Consider the following 21,331-nt stretch of genomic DNA (forward strand, 5'->3'; position numbering starts at 1 on the left):
GTCTCTTCCATCATCCCTAGGAATCCAAACACGCTCGCCACGCCCCCTGGCCGCCTTTCCCCGCCCCTTAGGCCTCTAGCCAGTCACCTCGCCGCGTGGCCCCGCCCCTCGCCCTCTTTCTTCCTCGGCTCTGCAGCCAGTCGGGACCTAGCAGGTAGCTTCCCAAGATGGCGCGTGTGTTGACGGCAGTGGCGGGGGCTGGCATGGCGGGGGCTGCGTTGGCCGTAGGTGAATACCGGGCACCGTTGGGATCACCGTGGGGCGGGGCGGGGCGGTGTGCGCCGAACCGGAGGCCCGGGGCGGAGGAGACCACCGGTGGCCAACCACCTGGGTCTAAAGCGTCCTGCCCTACGGAGCCGCCTTTCGCAGCTTCTGTCAGCACCTTAGCCAGCAGTCACTTAAAAGCAGAGGGAGCAGGGCGGGGGTGGGTGTCTTAGTGTGCCACCCTGTGAGCTGTGTGTGGGACCTGCAAGGCAGGGACAGATGAAAAGGAAAGAAGTAAATGGAGGAGAATCTGAGTGTTCACCGCATACCATAAGAAATTGGGGAAAATATAGAAAAGAGGGCAAGTCCTGTGGACTTAAGCTGAATTCAAGCGTGGAACCCCTGCAGGAACAACTGAAAGTCAGTGGGGTAAAGAATACCAAAGAAATATCTTACCCACGTGCCCTAGTGTATTTATCATCTTCTATATAAACAGAGAAGTATTTTGAAACTCCTCAAGGTCGCTCCACCTCCACTTTTTTTTCTTTATGTCTACATGGAATCTGTGATGACTAATGGTCAAGTTTTCTGAGTTTCCCACTTTCTCCTCCCTCTTTTTCTTCTCTTCCTCTCTTTACAAACGCAAGCATTTCCCCCCCTAATCTGAGATTTCCTATTTGATATAAGTACGACGTGATAATTACCAGACTTACTCCTGAACATAGTGTGGCAAATCCTTCAGCCAGCACCTTCAAAAGTGTTCAAGGAAATAGTGGTTTTGGTTTTGGTTTTTAATTTTTTTAGTTGTAAATGGACACAATCAATTTATTTTTGTGTAGTGCTGAAGATAGAACCCAGTGCCTCAGCTTACAGGCAAGCGCTCCACCACTGAGCTGCAGCCCTAGCCCAGGGAATAAAGTTTTGTTAGGTTTCTCTCCTAAAAAGTGTCCTCTGTAGTCAGCCTATTGAAACCTGAAGTCCTAGCCATCCATAGAAGTCCATCTCAAACTGGATCAGTTCTTTATTGATCACTCAAGCCTTTCTCATTAGTCACAGAATTTCTTAATTATCTAACATGTCCAAGGTTAAATGATGAGCATCCATATGCAAAGAAAAAGTGTACTTAGTAGGTTTAGCTGTCTCAACTTAAATCAGTTTTAAAAAGTGAAATATTTGTATACACATGAAAAAAATACTGAGCACAGTTAAAATGAATATCTAGTTAACATAATGTTCAGATTTTGTTAACAAATTAACACTATTGGCCTTTATATCCTTGGCAAAATACAGGTCAGCATTTTAGCTCACATACCATTGCACATAACTCTTTGTAAAAAACTCATAAAACAAAAAACTTTCTTGTTATTTCTTAGCAAGACATCTCTTAGGTAATTGCATAAGCCAAAGACATTGAAAACTGAGAATTGAAAGAATGGTAAAGAATTTTAGAGGAATGAGAGTTAAACATAATCATTTAATGACATCAACTTCAATGTTTGACAGACCAGGGCTAGTGGCCCCACTTTGCAATTTATTGTGATATTGAGGAAAATCACTTGTGATCTGTTTAGCCTATTTCCTTATTTCTAAAAAGATGAGGAAAATAATATTATCTAATGCATAGAATTTTTGTGAGGATTAAATAAAATAACATTCTCACTTCATTATTCTTTGTGACCATTATTTCAATGGCTACAAACACTAATATGATGAGTCAGGCTACCACATGGTACACTCCCAAATCAGTATTTGTAATTTCAGTTTGGTTAGGCAGGATTACAGATTTAGACAATACTACATAGGAACATTGATGCATAAATCTTTAACAATGAAATAAGCCCACAGGCCTATACTGGAAAGGTCAGGTAAAATCAGCCAGATTTTACCCCAGGGGATTCTGTACTTCACTATTAATAAATCCCAGCTGTTTGGTGGCACGCTCGCATGCCAGGCCAGCGGCCCGGGTTCGATCCTCAGCACCACATACCAACAAGGATGTTGAGTCCGCCGAGAACTAAAAAATAAATATTAAAAATTCTCTCTCTCTCTCTCTCCCCTCTCTCACTCTCTCTAAAAAAAATAAATAAATAAATAAATCCCAGCTGTTAACAAAATATAGAAAATACCTAGAGATGATTTGGAACATACTAGCTTTGGGGATAATAGCCAGCTTATAGGTTCTTATAAAGGCATAATGTGTAGTTTCTATTTGTTTATGATATTAAAAGAAGTTTCCAAAAATTACCAGTCATGATCAGTGTATGTTGGAGAGTTATCATTAGCAACTAATTTTAACTCAGCAAAATGGTAAATCTGTATTTCTACACTAAAAATTAAACAGAATACTATGCTTCTAATACCTCCCAACAGCAAAACTACAACATGATATCAATCGCTAAATACTCAATTACTACCAACAATGTTCTCAAATTGTAGCCCACACAATTTTCTAGAGAGAAAGGAGATGAGTGGTCTCCTTATCATGAAAAATAGTAAACTGCATTAATGAATGAAGCAGTGAATACAAAAGCACTGTGTATACAAGTTATTTTAGCTATTGAATGAGATTGTAGCAGAAGGGCAATACTGTGACTGAGGTGGTACAGAGTTAACTTTCATGGGATCCTTTAAAAGCATAAAGTACATTAGTAGTCAGAGATGCTTACATTTGTAAGCAAGTTGTTGATGTAACCTTTCTAAGGGTGCCAGTAATGGTAACTCTTGGTATTTATTATTTACTTTGTGCTGGGCTCTTTTTTCAACTCTTTATATATATTTACCATTTAGTTTTATGACATTCCCTATGAGATAGATACTGTTTTCATTTTATATATGCAGAAATACAGGTATAGAGTGGTTGAGTAACTAGCTCAGTAACACAACTAAATGGTAAGGTCAAGGTTTGAATTAGAACATTCTAGCACTAGAGCCCATATTCCTAACCATAAGGCACACTACTGCCTCTTACATAATAATACTTGAACCTAAAATCTAAATGTGAAAATGAAAATTATGTGAAGGTTGCACAGCTTTGCAAATATTCTAAAAACTACTGAATTTACACCTCAAATTGGTGAACTTCATGATATGTAAATTACAAATCTGTTTTCTAAATATAACTGTTGAGATAAAGCTGTTGAAAAACTTATTACAAGTGATTAGTCACAATTTTATGACACTTTATATACAAAGTTAACATCTAATTTGTTCAAATACTAAGTACCCATAATGAATTTCAGTATAAACTCTTGAAGGTAAACCTTTATTTATTTGGAAACTGTCTGGAAAACCTAATCTGAAATGCTAAATCTGAACTGAAAGAAAGGCATGTTATTTTTAAGTCAAAACAGTAGAAGTTATTAGTAAGAACATGATTAATGAGAACTGATACACAGGAAGGTAAGAATTAAGAGTTAACATACTAGATTTTGTAGTAATATATATATATATATATCATATACCACATTTCTGATGTGTGTGAAAGTAAGTTGTTTTAAAATAATTATTCATCTTTACACTCTTGGTTTTTAATCCTCCTATTTTCAAGTATTTTACATGTTTATTCACACATAGTTACACTTTGTAGTTTATTTTTATTAAAAAAAACCCTTATTGGAATAATTACAAATGACCCACTGTGGAGTTCAAAGCAATACAATTGTACTGCACCCTTCTGAGCTCAGAGACAGAAATCTAATTCTAGAGTTGAGAGTTCCTACCAGTTGGGTGAAAATATGAAATAATGTGTTTTTAAAAAGTTAGTTTGATGGGTTGGGCTATGGCTCAGAGGTAAGTGCTCACCTACCATGCATGAGGTACTGGGTTCGATCACCCGCACCACATAAAAATAAAATAAAGATATTGTGTCTACCTATAACTAAAAAATAAATATTTAAAAAAAAAAGTTAGTTTGAGGGGCTGGGATTGTGGCTCAGCGGTAGAGTCCTCGCCTAGGATGCTCAAGGCCCTGGGTTTGATCCTCAGCACACATAAAAATAAAATATAGTGTCCTACTACAACTAAAAAATAAATATTTGAAAAAAAATTAGTTTGTGAAAATCATTTCACATTATATACATATTTAAAAACTTTCAGTACATGCAATTTCAATTTGTCCATCATATCTCAGTAACACTGGAAAAAAAAATATATATGTGTATGTGTGTATGTATTGTCATAATTAATCAATAATCACTAATATATATAATACACACACATATATTATTTAAAAGCCTTTATTCCCTGTTCCTTACCCAGTTTGCTTGGTCTACAGAGTTTTACCACAGATTTTTACTGCTAGGATTGTTATCATTCCTCCTCATTTTCATCTTCCTCTTCCACATCAAGGTAAAGTTCACATAACATAAAATTAACCATTAAAAAATATACAGTTACTAACAAACACAAGACTCTGGGTTAGATCCTTGGCCCTGGGGAGAAATAAAAATGTACAATTTAACAGTATTTATTACACTTGCAATGTTGTGCAGCTGTTACCTTTATCCAGTTCCAAAACATTTTTGTCACCCCAAAAGTAAACCCATTCATATTAAGCAGTTGTTTCTGTTCCCTCCTCCTTCCAGCCTCTGGCAACCATTGTTTTGCCTTCTGTCACTATAGATTTACCTATTCTAGATATTATATATAATTAGGATCATACAGCATGTGACCTTTTATGCCAGCTTTCCATCACTAATATTAGTTACATATTACATATATATTATACATTCATCCACATTGTAGCATGTATGAATACTTTACATCCAGATGATACTTCCTTATGTAGATATGAATAATATTTCATTGTTTGTCTATTGGGAATGCTGCTACTGTGATTGTTAGTGTACAAGATTTTAAATTCCTGTTTGCAGCTATTTGGGGTACTTAGGTGTGGAATTCCTGGGTCATATGATAATTTAATTTTCTAAGGAACTGACAAACCATCCCTTTACAACTGCACCATTTTACATTTTTATCAACAAAATACAAGGGTTCCAGTTTCTCTACATACTCATCAACACTTGCTTATTTTGTTTTTCTTGGTGGCTGTGAAGTAGTATCTCATCATGGATTTGATTGGCTTTTCTTTAATCACTAATATTATTGAATATCTGATATGTTTGTTGGCCATTTTTATAGCCTATCCTTTTTTTTTTTTTTTTTTTTTGGTACCAGGGATTAAACTCATGGACACTCAACCACTGAGCCACATCCCAAACCCTATTTTGTATTTTATTTAGAGACAAGGTCTCACTGAGTTGCTTAGCACCTCACCCTTGCTGAGGCTGGCTTTGAATTCATGATCCTCCTGCCTCAGCCTCCCGAGCTGCTGAGAGGCATGCACCCCTGTACCTGGCTCTATCCTCTCCTTTTAAAGAAGCTAAATTATTGAATTTTCATTGGTATTGCTGTATTTTTTTCTATCCTAATTCTAGAATGTATGTCTTAGGGGCCAAAGAAACCAACAAAGAATTATATTGTATTCCTGAAACCATTTTCCAACTCTAGAGAAAAGATAAACCTAGGTGGCTTCAAAATCTTAAATTTTTACAATATGAAAAATGCTGTGGTCTCTCTAACATATAAAGCAGATTTTGTTTTCTATTAAAAAAAAACCTGTCCTGGTAAATCAAATGATAAAATAGTTATAGAGGAATTCTACAGTGAGGCTTCAAATAACATGAATTGGCCTTCATTTTCAGTGACAAGAGTTTTTTCAGTATTCCTAAAGCAAAGTGGCATAGGGTATAAAACTTTGCTTTCATTTAAATATCCTATAATTTGTTCCTTTAACATGTCTGTATATTCAAATGGTTATGATAGTGTTATATTAATTATTTTATATTATATTAATTAATTATATTAGTCAAGGATCTCTACCTGCTCCATCTCTTATAGAAGTAATTCTGTTAAGGACAATCCAGATACCAGCACAGTATTTGACATACCCTTAAACTTTCAATGACAGTAGTGTGCATACTACCCAAAAGCTCGTTAATCCTTTATACAATTTTTTTATAATATAAATACTTCATTAAACTTCCATTGCGAGTTGCACATACAGTAAACATGAGAAGAAAGAAAGGAGGAGCAGCTTGCAATGATTTTGTTGGTTGTTAGTCTTTGTAAAGTTCATTATCACCACATCTCTGCAGAAAATCCCTTGTGCCACTCAGCTAGAAAATCATCATTATATATCAATAACAATAAGAATGGATGGATTTGTTGTATATGTATGTCCGGTACTGTATTGTTTGGGCACCAACTGTCTACACAACAAACAAAGTTACATATTTAGTGGGTAATACTAATTTTTTTAAAATCTGAAATAACAAATGATGGATAAAAAAGCACATCACTTGTAGTAAAGATTGGGTATTCTTTTTTCATTTATTTTTATTTTTTTAATTTTATGCCATTATATAAGGATTGGGTATTCTTTTTATGTAATTTCATTTCAGTTGTACATTTATATATATGTGTGTGTGTGTGTATGTGTGTGTGTATGCTGAGTTTGTGTGTGTGTGTGCGTATATATATGCTGAGTTGTAATACATTTGGATTTCATAATAGCAGTGAGTCTATAAAATAGAACTATATTGCCCTATTGGTAATGAGAACCTTTAAGTATTTCAGTAACCCATAATATAAACTGGGGCAGGGTAGAAGACCATCTTAGGCTGAATTTTGACTTCTCCTGACTTACAGTGTATCAGGTTAAATAAAACAAAATAGTATCACTTTAATTTTCTTCCTAAAGAAAATTTCAGTTAAGAGGTATTTTATTAGCTATAGCTGTGCTGTACTTGGTACTATGTAAAGTTTTTTTCACTACCCACCTATTGTTTAAAAAAATACTGTATATGATCTTCATCTTGCTATTTCATACCAAGTTATTAAGTGATATAGTTTTACATAATTATATTTAGACTTCATACATTTATGTATTTTTCATTCTGTTTGTGGGAATGGGAAAGTCTTGCAGCCTTCTTCAGTTACTGAATGAAAGGAGGTTTCAACTGAATGAAAGGAGATTAGCAAAGTTCTGCCTCTAATCCTTCAAAATGACAAAAAGTCTGGTGTCAGAGGAAATTCTCATAAATTAACTATTGCCTTGATCTTTGCTTATCCTCCCAACAATGATATATTTTCCTTGGTTGATAATCATTCAAGTAAAATACACATTAAAAAAGTATTGTGTAGATACGCATTTCATGACTTTATTACAGATTATAAACAAAAAATTGTGTTTAGGTGGGAAAGAAAGTGGCTTGCTTTTATCATTAAGTGTATGTTGTATCACTGTTACATTCAGACTTAACCCCTTCAGAGTTTAACAAGTAATTCTTAATATGCCATTATACTTCAAGTGTTACCAGTAAATATAAATGATTATAAAAAGTGTCATTCTTTGTTCAAAATCCAATTGAAGTTCAGAATTAGCAGTGTGTGTGTGTGTGTGTGTGTGTGTGTGTATAATAGTAGGAATTGAATCCAGAGACCCTCTACCACTGAGCAATACCATAGCCCTTTTTATTTTAAGACAGCCTCTCTAAGTTGCTGAAGTTGATCTTGAACTTGTTCTCTCTTGCTTCAGCCTCCTGAGTTGCTGGGATTACAGGCTTGCACCACTGTGCTTAGCTCAGAATTACTTTTCTTAATTTTGGACAATTAGCTTTTTAATTCTGGGCAGCACAGAGTAATTTTAACATAAGTTTTTCCATTTATTTCCCCTGAGTTAATTTCAATAATTAAAAGAATAAACATTAAATAATTAATTTTCTTATGTATTATTTGTTTAGTTTTTTTAAAATTATAATTTGAAATGCATTAATTCTCAAAAGAAGGATACCAATGACTGTTCAATTTTTCAGGGTGTTTTTCAAAATTCCTAAATCCAGTTCCAGCAGTGAGAAGTTTTTCTGCATCACAGTCCTTGCATCAGGTGGCAGATCCTGTATGGAATCTTAGTCGACTCAATCATGTAGCCATTGCAGTGCCAGATTTGAAAAAGTCCACAGCATTTTATCAGAATATTTTGGGGGCCCACGTAAGTGAGGTGGTCCCTCTTCCTGAACATGGAGTATCTGTTGTTTTTGTCAACCTGGGAAATACCAAGATAGAATTGCTTCATCCACTGGGAAATGACAGTCCAATTGCAGGATTTCTGCAGAAAAACAAGGCTGGAGGAATGCATCACATCTGCATTGAGGTATTTTTATTATTTTATTGTTGGTATTTTAAATCTCTCATTAACAAAATGTGTTTTACTTTTTAAGACAACATATAGTCACTGTCATCAAAAATTTTATTAAGTTCTTTAAAGGAAATAAAAATCTTCAAAGGTGAATACACACACACGCAAACACACATGTGTGTTTGCGTGTGTGTGTGTGTGTGTGTGTGTGTGTATTCTCTTTCCTTCTAGAAAACTGTAAAAATAATGTATTTAATTGAAATCTAGATTCAACCACCACTGAAAAGGCCACCAAAGATGGGTAAAACATAATCTTTACTCTAGGTTTTATCTATAGTAAATGTTTTCCCATGTAATAGGAATGTAATTGTTTTCACTATCATAGGCAAATAGGAGAAGCTGGTGAAAGATTTTATAGGGTAAGAATTTCCATACACATGCAAAGTATTCTTTTCTTTTTTCTTTTGGTACAGGGGATTGAACCCAGGGCCTCATATAAGCTAAGCATGCACTCTACTACTGAGCTATACTCCCTGCCTAAAGTATTCTTATAATTATTTTCTGTCCTTAAAATTTTAATAACTTCTTCCTTTTATAAAAGCAGTACATTTTCAATTACTGTGATTTTTAAGATTTTCTAAATTGCATTTGCTAACAATTTCTGAGAAAACACTAAGAAATGTTAGATGAGAGCATTTTCATTATAGAACATTTATCGGTAGAAATTCATGTTCAGATAACTGCCTTTTAAAATACCAGCAATGCCAATTAGGCTTCAATTTAAACTAATTTAGTAAGACAAATCTATTGATAATAATAGTGAGATAATTAATATTTAGGTCTCATTCCTAACCCAGAAGAAAGGTGGGTCGATTGTAGAATGAAGTTAAGGATGTATTCAGTTTGTTGTCTCAAACACATATGAGAACCTATGATATAGACTGTTCTGCGTACTTAAGATTTAGCAATGAATGCAACATGGACCATGTTCACAGTTAGAAGGAACAGATATTTAAATAAGTAAATTATACTGTGATTAGTTTAATATTAATATATGATTTAAGATTAAGATTAACATATGTGTCTTCTCAGTGCCCAAACAAAGGGAAGTATTGATCATTCTTACCAGGCCAAGGAGCTGGGAACGTTCTTATAGAGCATGAGTTACAATGACTGTGAAGGGATTCCCCAGATGAATAAGAGGAAAAAGGTGTTCCAGGCAGAGGGACTAGCATGTGGAAAGACATAGAGTTATAACAACTAATACTTACTGAGTATCTTTTGCAGTATATGAAGTACTAAACATTCGTTATTTTCTTTAATTCTCATAACTAATCCATGAGGGTGCTATTAACCCCATTTAACAAGTAAGAAAACATATTTTGTTAACTTGCCCACAATAGCATTAGTTGTAGGTGGCAAGGCTGGGGTTCAAACCCAAATTTGTTCTGATTCTAGGGTCTGCACTCTCAGCCATGAGGCCATTTGCTTTCATTGTATTACCTGAGCTTAAAATTTGAAGTGGCGGGGGGGGCTAGGGATGTGGCTCAAGTGGTAACGTGCTCGCCTGGCATGCGCGGGGCGCTGAGTTCGATCCTCAGTACCACATGAAAATTAAAAAATAAAGATGTTGTGTCCACCTAAAAAACTGAAAAATAAATATTAACAATATTCTCTCGGGGCTGGGGTTGTGGCTCAGTGGCAGAGCACTTGCCTCACACACGTGAGGCACTGGGTTCGATCCTCAGCACCACATAAAAATAAGTAATTATAATAAAAAGATTTTTTAAAAAAATTCATATTCATTCTCTCTCTCTCTCTCTCTCTCTCTCTCTCTCTCTCTCTCTCTCTCAAAAAAAAATTTGAGGTGGGGGAGCTATAAGGTATTAGAACTATACAAAGTCTAATATTTAGTCTCTATTTCATTCTTAGGAGGTTACTTTGGCTGCAGGTTTTATCAGTGGACCCGAGGGTTTGTGTAAGCCCCACAGGATGAGAACAGGACCATCTGCCTTTGAATCTACTCTCCTCTCTCCCACACTGTACTATCTGGGTTCTACATCAAGAGAGCCTATGCCTTCAAAGGAGGCTGACTGTGTAAGTTAGAAGTTCAGTGAAGTAAAGAAAAGTGAAGTTCAGTAAAGTAACAGCAAATTCAAAAGTAGAGATCAAAAGGGAGAAATAATAATGTATATAAGTATAAAATAAAGGTAGGTAATAGGAAAAAATATGCAAAGTGGTTGTTTGCTACTTTAGCCTGACATCCATCTATCATCATTCCACAACATGCACAAAAAATAATGGCTTAACTAGAGATTTTATTTTCTTATTCTCAGTCTAAAAGTGAGCTGTCCCAGTGATGGGGAAACTCTGTCATCTGTAATATATGACTGACAGGATTGTTCCAGGCATCACTATTTACTAGTCAGAGGGAAGAGAAGGCACAGAGAGAATACAGGACAAACAGCTTCAAGATGATCTAAATGCCAGGTGTGGCCATGTACCTATAGTCCCAACTATTCAGAAGGATGAGTCAGGAGAATTGCAAGTTCTATGCCAACTTGGGCAACTTAATGAGACCCTGCCTAAAAATAAAAAATAAAAAAGGACTGGGGATGTAGCACAGTAGTAAAGCGCCTCTGGGTCCAACCCGTAACACCAAAAAAAGAAAAAAAAAAAAAAACCAACAACAAAAGAAAAAACATAGCAAAATGTAAAGAAATGCTCTTATTTTCCAAGTGGTCACAAAATCAATGACTTGTGTGTTTTACAATTTTTTTCATTGAGCACGTATGCCAAATGAAAGGAAAATTTTATAACTTTAAAATAAAAGACTAATGAGGTAAATTCTTTTCCGCATGCTAGGATATGGTCTTCATTCAAGAAGACAGAAATTACCCCTTTAAAAAAAAAAATCCTTATTTTTATGTGGTGCTGAGGATCAAACCCAGTGCCTCACACATGCTAGACGAGCACTTTACAAAAAAAAAAAAAATCCTTTGTAGCCAGGTATGGTGATATGGTGCCTAGAGTCCAAGCTACAGGGCAGTCTGAGGCAGGAGCCCTCTGTTGAGCCAAGGTGTTATAAGCCAGCCTGGGCAACATTGTAAGATCCCATCTCACACACACACACACACACACACACACACACACACACAAAAGTCTCTTCTCATTTTGGCTTCAGCTTACAATAAACCCCAGGAATAAATACTTCTACTAGTGAACTCTGTATCATAGGTTCCCACGTGTGTGGATTTTATAGTATGACAAAATTTTCAGAGAACACAGCAAAACAAAATGGACCATTTGGTGAGATTTTTAACTTTCTGTGCTACTAAAACCACCATCCAATACTAACATTTTCCAAAAGAAAGGGCATTTTATTAGAGAGAGAGAGAGGGAAAAAAAAGTAATGAAGTGAGAAATCTTTTTGGAATAAAAGAATCCCGTTGTATCAGTCATCTTTCCATCATTGTGACAAAGTACCTAAGAAAATCAACTTACAAGAAGGAAAGATTTGGGGTTGGGGATGTGGCTCAAGCGGTGGCATGCGTGCGGCCCAAGTTTGATCCTCAGCACCACATACCAACAAAGATGTTGTGTCCGCCGAGAACTAAAAAATAAATATTAAAAATTCTCTCTCTCTCTCTCTCTCTCTCTCTCTCTCTCTCTCTCTCTCTCCCCTCTCTCACTCTCTCTTTAAAAAAAAAAAAAGAAGGAAAGATTTATTTTATCTCATGGTTTATAGATTTCAGATCATGGTCACTGGGGCCTGTTACTTTGGGCCTGTGGTGGCAATGAACATCATGTTGGGAGCAGATTCCAAAGGAAGCCTGTTCACTTTATGGCAGCCAGGAAGCAAAACATAAGAAAGAGAGAAGAAAAAAATGAGGAAGGGTGGGGTTCCAATATCCCCTTCAAGAATAGGCTCCTAATGACTTAACTTCCTTCCATTAGACCCCACCTCTTAAAGGTTCTACCACCTTCCAGTAGTGACATCACTTGGGGTCCAATCCTTTATACAGGGTCTTGAGGGCCCATTCAAGATACAAACTAAGATACTTATCAATTAAATAAATCTACAGGTTTATTTTTTAGTTTTTCCTTTAAAAAAAAAAAAAAAGGTTTTTTCAACTGGTGAACATTTCAGGGGAGATGAGTATTTGGGAAATACTGTCCGTAACAATCACTAGACTGTATAGAAACCATGCAAACTTAAGGTAACATACACATTCTGAAATAATTCCCAAGAAAACATAAAAACTTCTAAAACTTGCAAAGTAAGAACAGTGTTAGGTTTGTGTAATTCACTTAGTTTTTAGCTTTAGGGGAGAGACAATTGCAACGTAAATATTTAATGCCAACATTTCATCTTAACTTTCATAGATTGAAATGAATTTGAGTATTGGATTCATTCATTATTGACATGAATTTACACCATTATAATTCTATGTAAAATAATAGCCTGTTTATTAAGTCAATCAAAATTTAAAGCACTATTAAAAGTGGCACTTTATTACTTGTTCATAAAAGTTTACTTGTTCATAAAACTAGAGTTACATAACTTAAGATTAAAAGATGTTATTAACAAAATGACTTTCCTTCCAACAAACAAAATTGCATTGCCATCTTTAGATGGGGCAGCTGAGCACAAAGAAGATATAAGACCAAAGAAGATTCTGAATTCTGATCATAATAATCCAAACATTTTTAATTTGGATTATTGCCACTTAATATACAATGACAAAGAAAATCAGTATAAACTCACACACAAGAATTTGAAGTGAGAATCTGCCCACATTTTCATTAATGACACTTAAGGCTTTAGAGAGTTATCTGATGCACAACTTTGATTGTTTGACAGACTATAAAAGCACTTTTAAAAGACTGAAAACACATTTCTAAGACTTAATTTCTCAAATAAAATTGCTTTGCATTTCTTATAACTATCGAATGTACTTTCAGCTCAGAAAATTAAGACATTTTTCTTCCATTCTTTTTATTACCACCAAACAAAACATTCAGAGTACTCTTAAAGAATTGTAAATTTTATAGCAACACTAAGAGAAGAATTAATACGATACAAGATCTTTAAAATCAAAGTTAGTGATAGAAATAGTAACAAATAAAGATGCCAGTCTAATGTTAATTAGGCATGTAAAAAAATAAACCTAATTTAAATCTTAGAGGATAAGTCCTGAGCATCAGAATTCTACATATTTATACTTAAGTAGAATGTTCTCTAAGTTGAACATTCATGAAGAAAACAGAAGTTACCAAAAGGGCAATATGAAAAGACTCATGATTATATTATGAAAAATTTCAAACATACAAGAAGTAGAAAAAATAATGTAATGAACCTCCAAATATCCATCATCCGGATTCAAAATCCACACCATCTTTCTTTCCCCTTTATTAAAACTTTTAGTAATTTGCAACTTCATTTTGCCCCTATTCAGTTTGTATCTCTAAGAAGTAAATAACCATAATGGCATTATCCTGTTGATCAAAATTAGAGGTAAATCTTTAAAGACATCTATACACAATTTGTAAATCAAATTTTCGAGATTGAGTTACCCGTGTCTTTTTGTAGTTGACTTGTTCTAATCAGTATTCTAATAAGATTCACTCATTACATATAGTGATTAATCTCCTCCGATTCTTTAAAAAATATTAACATCTTAACATTAATATGGTGCAGTTGTCACCATTAATGAATAAATAATGATCTATTATAGTACACTAATGTACATTATTCAGACTTCCTTTGTTTTTACCCAGCATCCTTTTTTTTTCTGGTTATACATGACAGTAGAATGCATTTTGACATCATACATAGATGGAGTATAACTTCTCATTCTTCAGTTGTACAGTTACACCAGCCATGTAATCATATATACACATAGAATTGCATATATGTCTAATTCATTCTACTGTCATTCCTAACCCCCATATCCCTCTCCTCCCTCTGTCTATTTCAAATTCTCTCTATTCTTCCCTAGCCACCCCCCCCATTGTGAACTATCATCCAAATATCAAAGAAAACATTCAACCTTTGGTTCTTTGAGATTGGCTGGTTTTGCTTATCATGATATTGTCCAGTTCCATCCATTTACCAGCAAATGCCACAATTTCATTCTTCTTTCCAGCATCCTTTTTCTGTTCCAGAATCCCCTCCAGGATCACACATCACATAATCATGTCTCCTCTTGCCTATGATAGTTTCTCAGACTTTCCATGTTTTTGATGACCTAGATACTCTTGAGGACTTCTGGCCAGATATTTTGTAAACTATCCCCCACTTGATATTTGTATTTTTTTCTTCTGATTAAATGAGGTTATTCTGGGAAGGAAGACCACAGAGATGAAGTACCATTATCATCACATCCCATCAGGACAAATCCTATCAACATGACTTGTCACTGTTGATATGAACCCTCATCTCCTAATTGAGGCGGTATTGTCAGATGTCTTCACTGTAAAGTTACTTTTTTTTTTCTTTCTCTTTCATACTGTGCTCTTTGGAAGGAGGTCATTATGGGATGTCCACACTTCAGGAGTAGATAGTTGTATCAATATGTGCTTGTGGATATTTATTTTATACTTTATCCCTCAAATCATTTTAGCTTTGACCATTGAAAAACTCTTTTGTTTGGCACTTGTGTCCCTTTGGCATACCCTATGATTTTTTTTTTTTTGAGAATTTCCTTATTTCCTGGGACTACAAGGTTCTCCAAACTCATATTCCTTACCCTAATTCTAGAACCAGTTGTTTCTCTAAGAAGCTTTGGTTCTTATTACTGGAAAATGGTGTTAGAAACCAAGATGGGCTCTCTAGGTGTGCTCATTGCTGCTGGTGTATCTTTGGTCTAGGCCCTTTGAAGTAACACAGGAAGGAAATATGTGTTTATATACTGTACATTTAAACTTATGTGTAAATATTTCTATATGTAAACCATGTTGGGCTCACAAAATAACATAAGCTCATGAATTTACACTGATGTCTCCAACTCTATCACTTGAATCACTCTGACCTTTCCCTTGCTTCTCTACATAGCTCCGAATCCCAACTTGAGTATGTATATATGAAAAACTTGGCACTCACCATCTGATATTAGAGTTATTTTTTTGTTTGTTTGTTTTACTTAGTTATACATGGCAGCAGAATGCATATCAATTCATTGTACACAAATAGAGCACAACATTACAATTCCCTGGTTGTACACAATGTAGAGTCATATTAGTGTCCTTAATTATTCAGTTTCAGTACACATATATAGTTATTGTATGAGTTTCCTGGAGTTCTTTTTTTTTACTTTCTTATTTATATATGACAGCAGAATGCATTACAATTCTTTTTTTTTTTTTGAGAGAGAATTTTTATTTTATAGTTTTTGGTGGACACAACATCTTTATTTTATTTTTATGTGGTGCTGAGGATCGAACCCAGCGCCCCGCACATGCCAGGCAAGTGCGCTACCGCTTGAGCCACATCCCCAGCCCAAATTTTTAATATCTTTATTTTATTTGTTTGTTTATTTTTTATGTGGTGCTGAGGATCGAACCCAGGGCCTTGTAAGTGCTAAGCGAGTGCTCTACTGCTGAGCCACGACCCCAGCCCATACAATTCTTATTACACATATAGAGCACAATTTTTCATATCTCTGGTTGTATACACACTATATTCATACCAATTCATGTCTTCATACCTGTACTTTGGATAATAATGATTATCACATTCCACCATCATTAATAACCCCATGCCATCTCCCTGCCCCTCCAACCCCTCTGCCCTATCTAGAGTTCGTCTCTCGTAAAGAATCACCACAAACTCAGCAGCTTAGCATAACAAAAATTTATCCTCTCATGGTTCTAGCCTATCCTCTAGGCTAGAAGTCCAAAAATCAAGAGGCAAAAAATATGGAGAGGGGTGGGGCAGGGTAAAACACTATGAAAGGAAAAGAAAAGAGAGAGCATAAGAGAGATGAAGAATGTGGTCAAAAGTTCTAGCACAGGGTGGAGTCCTGGAAAGGAAGGCAAGAGAAAAATAAAATAGAAGCAATAATTGAATAGTCAACAAGGACATTACCAATCTGATGTAAGATATCAACCCATACATTCATTAAGCTCAGCAACCCCAAGTAGGACAAACGCAATAAAACAAAAAACTTAAGCATACCATCATCAAGCTGAAAACCAGGATGAAGGTCAAATCATTTAAGCAATCAGAAAAAAGACACAAAAATTATAGAATAACATGTAATAACACTGGTTAAGTAATAACCAAAAATCCCTACAATTTAGAATTCTAATTTCAGCTAAGGTGGAATAACAGAGAGCAGTTTATCCTCCTCCTTGAAACAATGTAAACAAAGTATACCAAAGAGTGGTTGTCTGGCATTGAATGTCAAGCAGCAAAGAAACATAATCCCCTGAGAGAGGGGAAGCAAATAAAAGGACGCTTGCAATTTCTCAACCAGATATGGCTGAAGAGTTTCCAAGTCTTCCTTGCAGGACAGGGGAATCCAGTGGAACTTCACAGTTTTGCCAAACTGAGAACCTAGAAGTTGGGAGTCTGAGGAAGCCTTGGTTCTTCGTTCTTGGTTCTTGGAGTTGATAATGTAATGTGCTAAAAGGAGAGAGCTGCATAGATGCTCCAGAGATCTATAGCCTTTCACATCACCATCTGAGAATCAGGTTAGGGATGCATGTTAGGAAGCTACCTGTTGCTGAACGCAGAGCCCTCTGAAAGGATCAGAGGGAACAAATATCACACAGAGGTGGAGTGGTTTGTTCTTGCCAGTCATAGTGGAAAAACCTTGAAATACATGGGGGCAGTGGGTAGAGTATTCAAAAGTGCTTTCAGGAGTAAGAGAAACTAGTCTAGACTAGAGACTGTTCCAATTCCATCTAACAATCAGAACAAAGCTCAACAATATTTATAGAAATTTTTAAAAATAAGGTAAAGGGCTGAGGTTGTGTCTCAGCGGTTGAGCACTTACCTAACACGTGTGAGGTACTGGGTTCAATCCTGAGCACCTCATGTAAATAAATAAAATAAAGGTGGGACTGGGGTTGTGGCTCGATGGTAGAGTGCTCGTCTCGCACATGTGAGACCCTGGGTTCGATCCTCAGCACCACATAAAAATAAATAAACAAAATAAAGATATTGTGACCGTGTATAACTAAAAAAAATTTAAAAAAATAAAACAAAGGTATTTTGTCTACCTATAACTAAAAAACTATTTTAAAAAATAAAATTGACAATGCCTGACTTTGGTGAGGACTAATTTTCCGAAGAATGATCCAGTGGCCGTGGCCACTCACTCAACCAGCTCATGCATGTTCTTTTTAGAAAAAAATGAGAATAGAACAGCTACCATACAAATTAACATGAAATGAACATAGTCATTATGTAGGCATGACTAGGAGTTTTAAAACATTATAGGAATACAAGTAGAATGTATATCATATGAAGAAGTCATAGTTTATGGTAACATTTAGTATTCTCACTAGTTGTTTGGTCAGTTTTAGAATTCAATATACAACCTTTGGTTCTTTGGAAATAAGATTACATAAATATTAACATGTTAGATCTGTGTGGTGGGAAATCAGTCTTCTATTATCCTCTGCTACCCCCCCCCCATACACCTCCACTTTTGATATTTGGAATGCTATTAAGTCATTGAATTCTAGGGTGAGTTCAGACTGCCTGGGAATGTGGTCATTTAACCCATTTCCAGGTTCCCTGTCTGAGAGGCTGACTTTCCAAGATAGAGGAGGATCATTTCTTTATTATTTCCTAGACTGCAAATAAATATGAAGCAAATAGAAATAATTTAGAAGAGAATTACAAAATTATAAAAAAATTCTCGATTTTTTAGAATAAGAATAACATTTTTATAGGAGTTTTTTTTTTGAGAGAGAGAGAGAGAGAATTTTTAAAATTTTTTTTTTTTTTTTTTTTTTTTTTTTTTAGTTTTCGGCGGATACAACATCTTTGTATGTATGTGGTGCTAAGGATCGAACCCAGGCTGCACGCGTGCCAGGCGAGGGCGCTACCGCTTGAGCCACAACCCCAGCCTATATTTTGATAGCAGTTTAATAATGATTTTTTATGTATTTCAAGTTTAAATTTCAGAGTTAATAACCAATTAATTTGGGAGGGGAAAACTCTGTTATCTCATTTTAATCCGTCAATTTATATGGTAGGACTATTGTTAGCTTTCCATCACTATATCAAATAAATATCTGAAATAATAATTTTATAAAGAAAAAAGGTTTATTCTGACTCACAGTTTTTGAGGTTTCAGTTCATGGTTGGTTAGCCCCAATGCTTTTGGGCCTGTGGCAAAGCAGCATGTCCTGGCAGGAAATACAAAATACACGGCAGTGGAAAAACTGCTCACCTCATGGCTAAGGAGCTGAAGAGAGAAAGGAAGAGGAAGGGACTGAGGTCCTACTGTCCCCTTCAAGAGTACATTTCCAATTACCTGAAGATTTCCCACTAATTTCCATCTCCTAAAAGCTCTGCCACCTCACAATAGCACTACCCCAAGATTCAAACTTTTACCATGTGGATCTTTGGAAGATACTTAAGGTCCAAACTACAGCCTCCTCATTTCCTTGGTTTGAGGAACACAAGGTTCTCAGGAAAAAACAATTTGTTCAAAATCACCAATATTACTTCCAGAAGAAACTATGATAAAGAGAAGGACATACTATTTAAGTTATAACGGGTAACATTTACCCACAATGAGTTTTTTATGGCATTACAATTGCTCACCTAAGATTTAGTAACTTCATTTACTTCTCTGTTTGAGTTTATTTTTCATTATTTTTTCCCCATCCTGGTTCTTGAACTCAAGAGTCTCATGCATGTTAGACAAGCACTGTGCCACTGAGCTACACCCTAGCCCTGCTTTCATTTCATGTGGTGGCTTAAGAATAGTCTTTTCCAAAGATAGAGGAGATAATGCTGTGTAAGTTCTCAAAGTTGTTTCTAAGTCTTTATGATACTATAACTTGCTATATTTATGATCTTATTTATGTTCTTATTTCTTTTTTCAAGGTGGATAATATAAATGCAGTGATGATGGATTTGAAAAAAAAGAAGATCCGTATTCTAAGTGAAGAAGTCAAAATAGGAGCACATGGAAAACCAGTTATTTTTCTCCATCCTAAAGACTGTGGTGGAGTTCTTATAGAACTGGAGCAAGCTTGATTTATATTTGCAAGAAACTTAATTAATTTCCCTAAAAGCCCTTTTAAACACTATCAAAATGTATTATGGTACTGCTTCCAAAGTTAAAGACTAAATTACAGAAATATTAAAATTATTTAATATATGTACATACATATGTATAAATTAGATTTGGAAAAAGCCTTGTTTATTAAATGCTTAGGGAAAATTATTAAAATCATATTCATAGAAATAAATTACTCCCATTTAAAATAGTAATTGAGTACAGTATGTTATCTATTTAAAGGGTATGGATGTGGCTGTGTGAAGCAGATTAGATGTACAAAGGAGTTATGAAAGTATACCTGAGAGTTACATGACATATTTGAGACAAAGCTGTTTTCAAGAATGTTAAAAACTGGGCTGGGGATGTGGCTCAAGCGGTAGCGCGCTCCCCTGGCATGCGTGCGGCCTGGGTTCGATCCTCAGCACCACATACCAACAAAGATGTTGTGTCCGCCGAGAACTAAAAGAAATAAATAAATAAGTTCTCTCTCTCTCTCTCTCTCTCTCTCTCTCTCTCTCTCTCTCCCCCCCTTTCCTCTCTCTTAAAAAAAAAAAAAAAAAGAATGTTAAAAACTAAGCTTTTAATTTTTAAAACAATTTTCCAAAGTCCACAATTTATTTTTAAATTAAAATTTTTTGCTTTTTATTTTTTCATTTTAACACATTAATTTATTAAATTAATTTTTAACAATTAATTTTTAAAATTAATTGTACATATTAATGGGGTTTGGTGTGATATTTTCATACATGCCCACAGTGTGCATGGGTCAAATCCAATCTTCCTTTTTCTATAATCTTCCCTCTTCGCATTTACCAGACCCTAATAATCATTATTCTACTTTCAGTTGACTTTTTTTAGCTTCCCCATATGAAAGAACATTAAATATAATTATCCCACTTCTGGGTAAATATCCAAAGGAAATGAAAGCATAGCAAAGAGATACCTCTATACCAAGGTATTTCGCAGCACTATTCACAATAGCTAAGATTTGGAATCAAGCCTAGGTGCCCATCAATAGATGAATGGGTAAAGAAAGTATCATATATATACAAAATGGAGGATTCTTCCATAAAGAATGAAATCCTGTCACAAAAAGAATGAAATTGGGGGATATTATGTTAAAGGAAATAAGCCAGACACAGACAAGTACCAAATGTTCTCTCATATGTGAAAAATAACAACAAAAAGAAAGAAAAATCTAGGACTACATGTTTCAGAGGGAACTGTTCAATTTTATGGAGTTTTATCTCAAAATATTTGCTCTTTGGGAACAATTCATGGTCATGCATTCCTTAGGGTGAGGTATTTGAGATATTAGGTTTAGGTGTATGAATAGGAATTTTTGTGGGAAATTTGGTGAATGATCCCTGGGCACACAGAGAGCTGAAATTTGGCAGTAAGTCTCAGAGTAAAAAATGTCTTAAGCTGTTGAAAATGGAGATACAACATAGTAATGTTTATAAAATAACAGTTTTTTTATAATGTAGTTTTTTTAACACCTTTATTTATTTGTTCATTTAATGTGATTCTGAGGATTGAACCCAGTGCCTCACACATGGTAGGCAAGTACTCAACCATTGAGCTACAACTGCAGCCCCAAATCCAACAATTTTTAAATTTAACTCATAAATTGATAATTTAATGAAATTCTGCTTTCTTAAGAATGGAATTTGGTAGCAAT

General features: G+C 35.1%; 1 protein-coding gene across 1 annotated transcript; it reads left to right on the forward strand.

The window, feature by feature from the left end:
• The first annotated feature begins 75 nt into the window (after positions 1 to 75).
• On the forward strand, positions 76 to 19,858 carry MCEE (methylmalonyl-CoA epimerase). Its single transcript, XM_081290410.1, has 4 exons — positions 76 to 228; positions 8,079 to 8,416; positions 10,334 to 10,498; positions 19,473 to 19,858. The coding sequence occupies exons 1-4, from the start codon at positions 168 to 170 to the stop codon at positions 19,623 to 19,625; spliced, it is 717 nt and encodes a 238-aa protein (XP_081146536.1). The 5' UTR covers positions 76 to 167; the 3' UTR covers positions 19,626 to 19,858.
• Positions 19,859 to 21,331: the final 1,473 nt, after the last annotated feature.

This window comes from Spermophilus citellus (genome assembly GCF_964194105.1).
Source record: "Spermophilus citellus genome assembly, chromosome: 4".
Classification (NCBI taxonomy): domain Eukaryota; kingdom Metazoa; phylum Chordata; class Mammalia; order Rodentia; family Sciuridae; genus Spermophilus; species Spermophilus citellus.

Coding starts and splice junctions, on each gene's coding strand:
- MCEE (XM_081290410.1), top strand. CDS start 168: ATGGCGCGTGTGTTGACGGCAGTGGCGGGGGCTGGCATGGCGGGGGCT. Junction 229..8,078: donor GGGGGCTGCGTTGGCCGTAG/GTGAATACCGGG, acceptor TCAATTTTTCAG/GGTGTTTTTCAAAATTCCTA. Junction 8,417..10,333: donor TGCATCACATCTGCATTGAG/GTATTTTTATTA, acceptor TTTCATTCTTAG/GAGGTTACTTTGGCTGCAGG.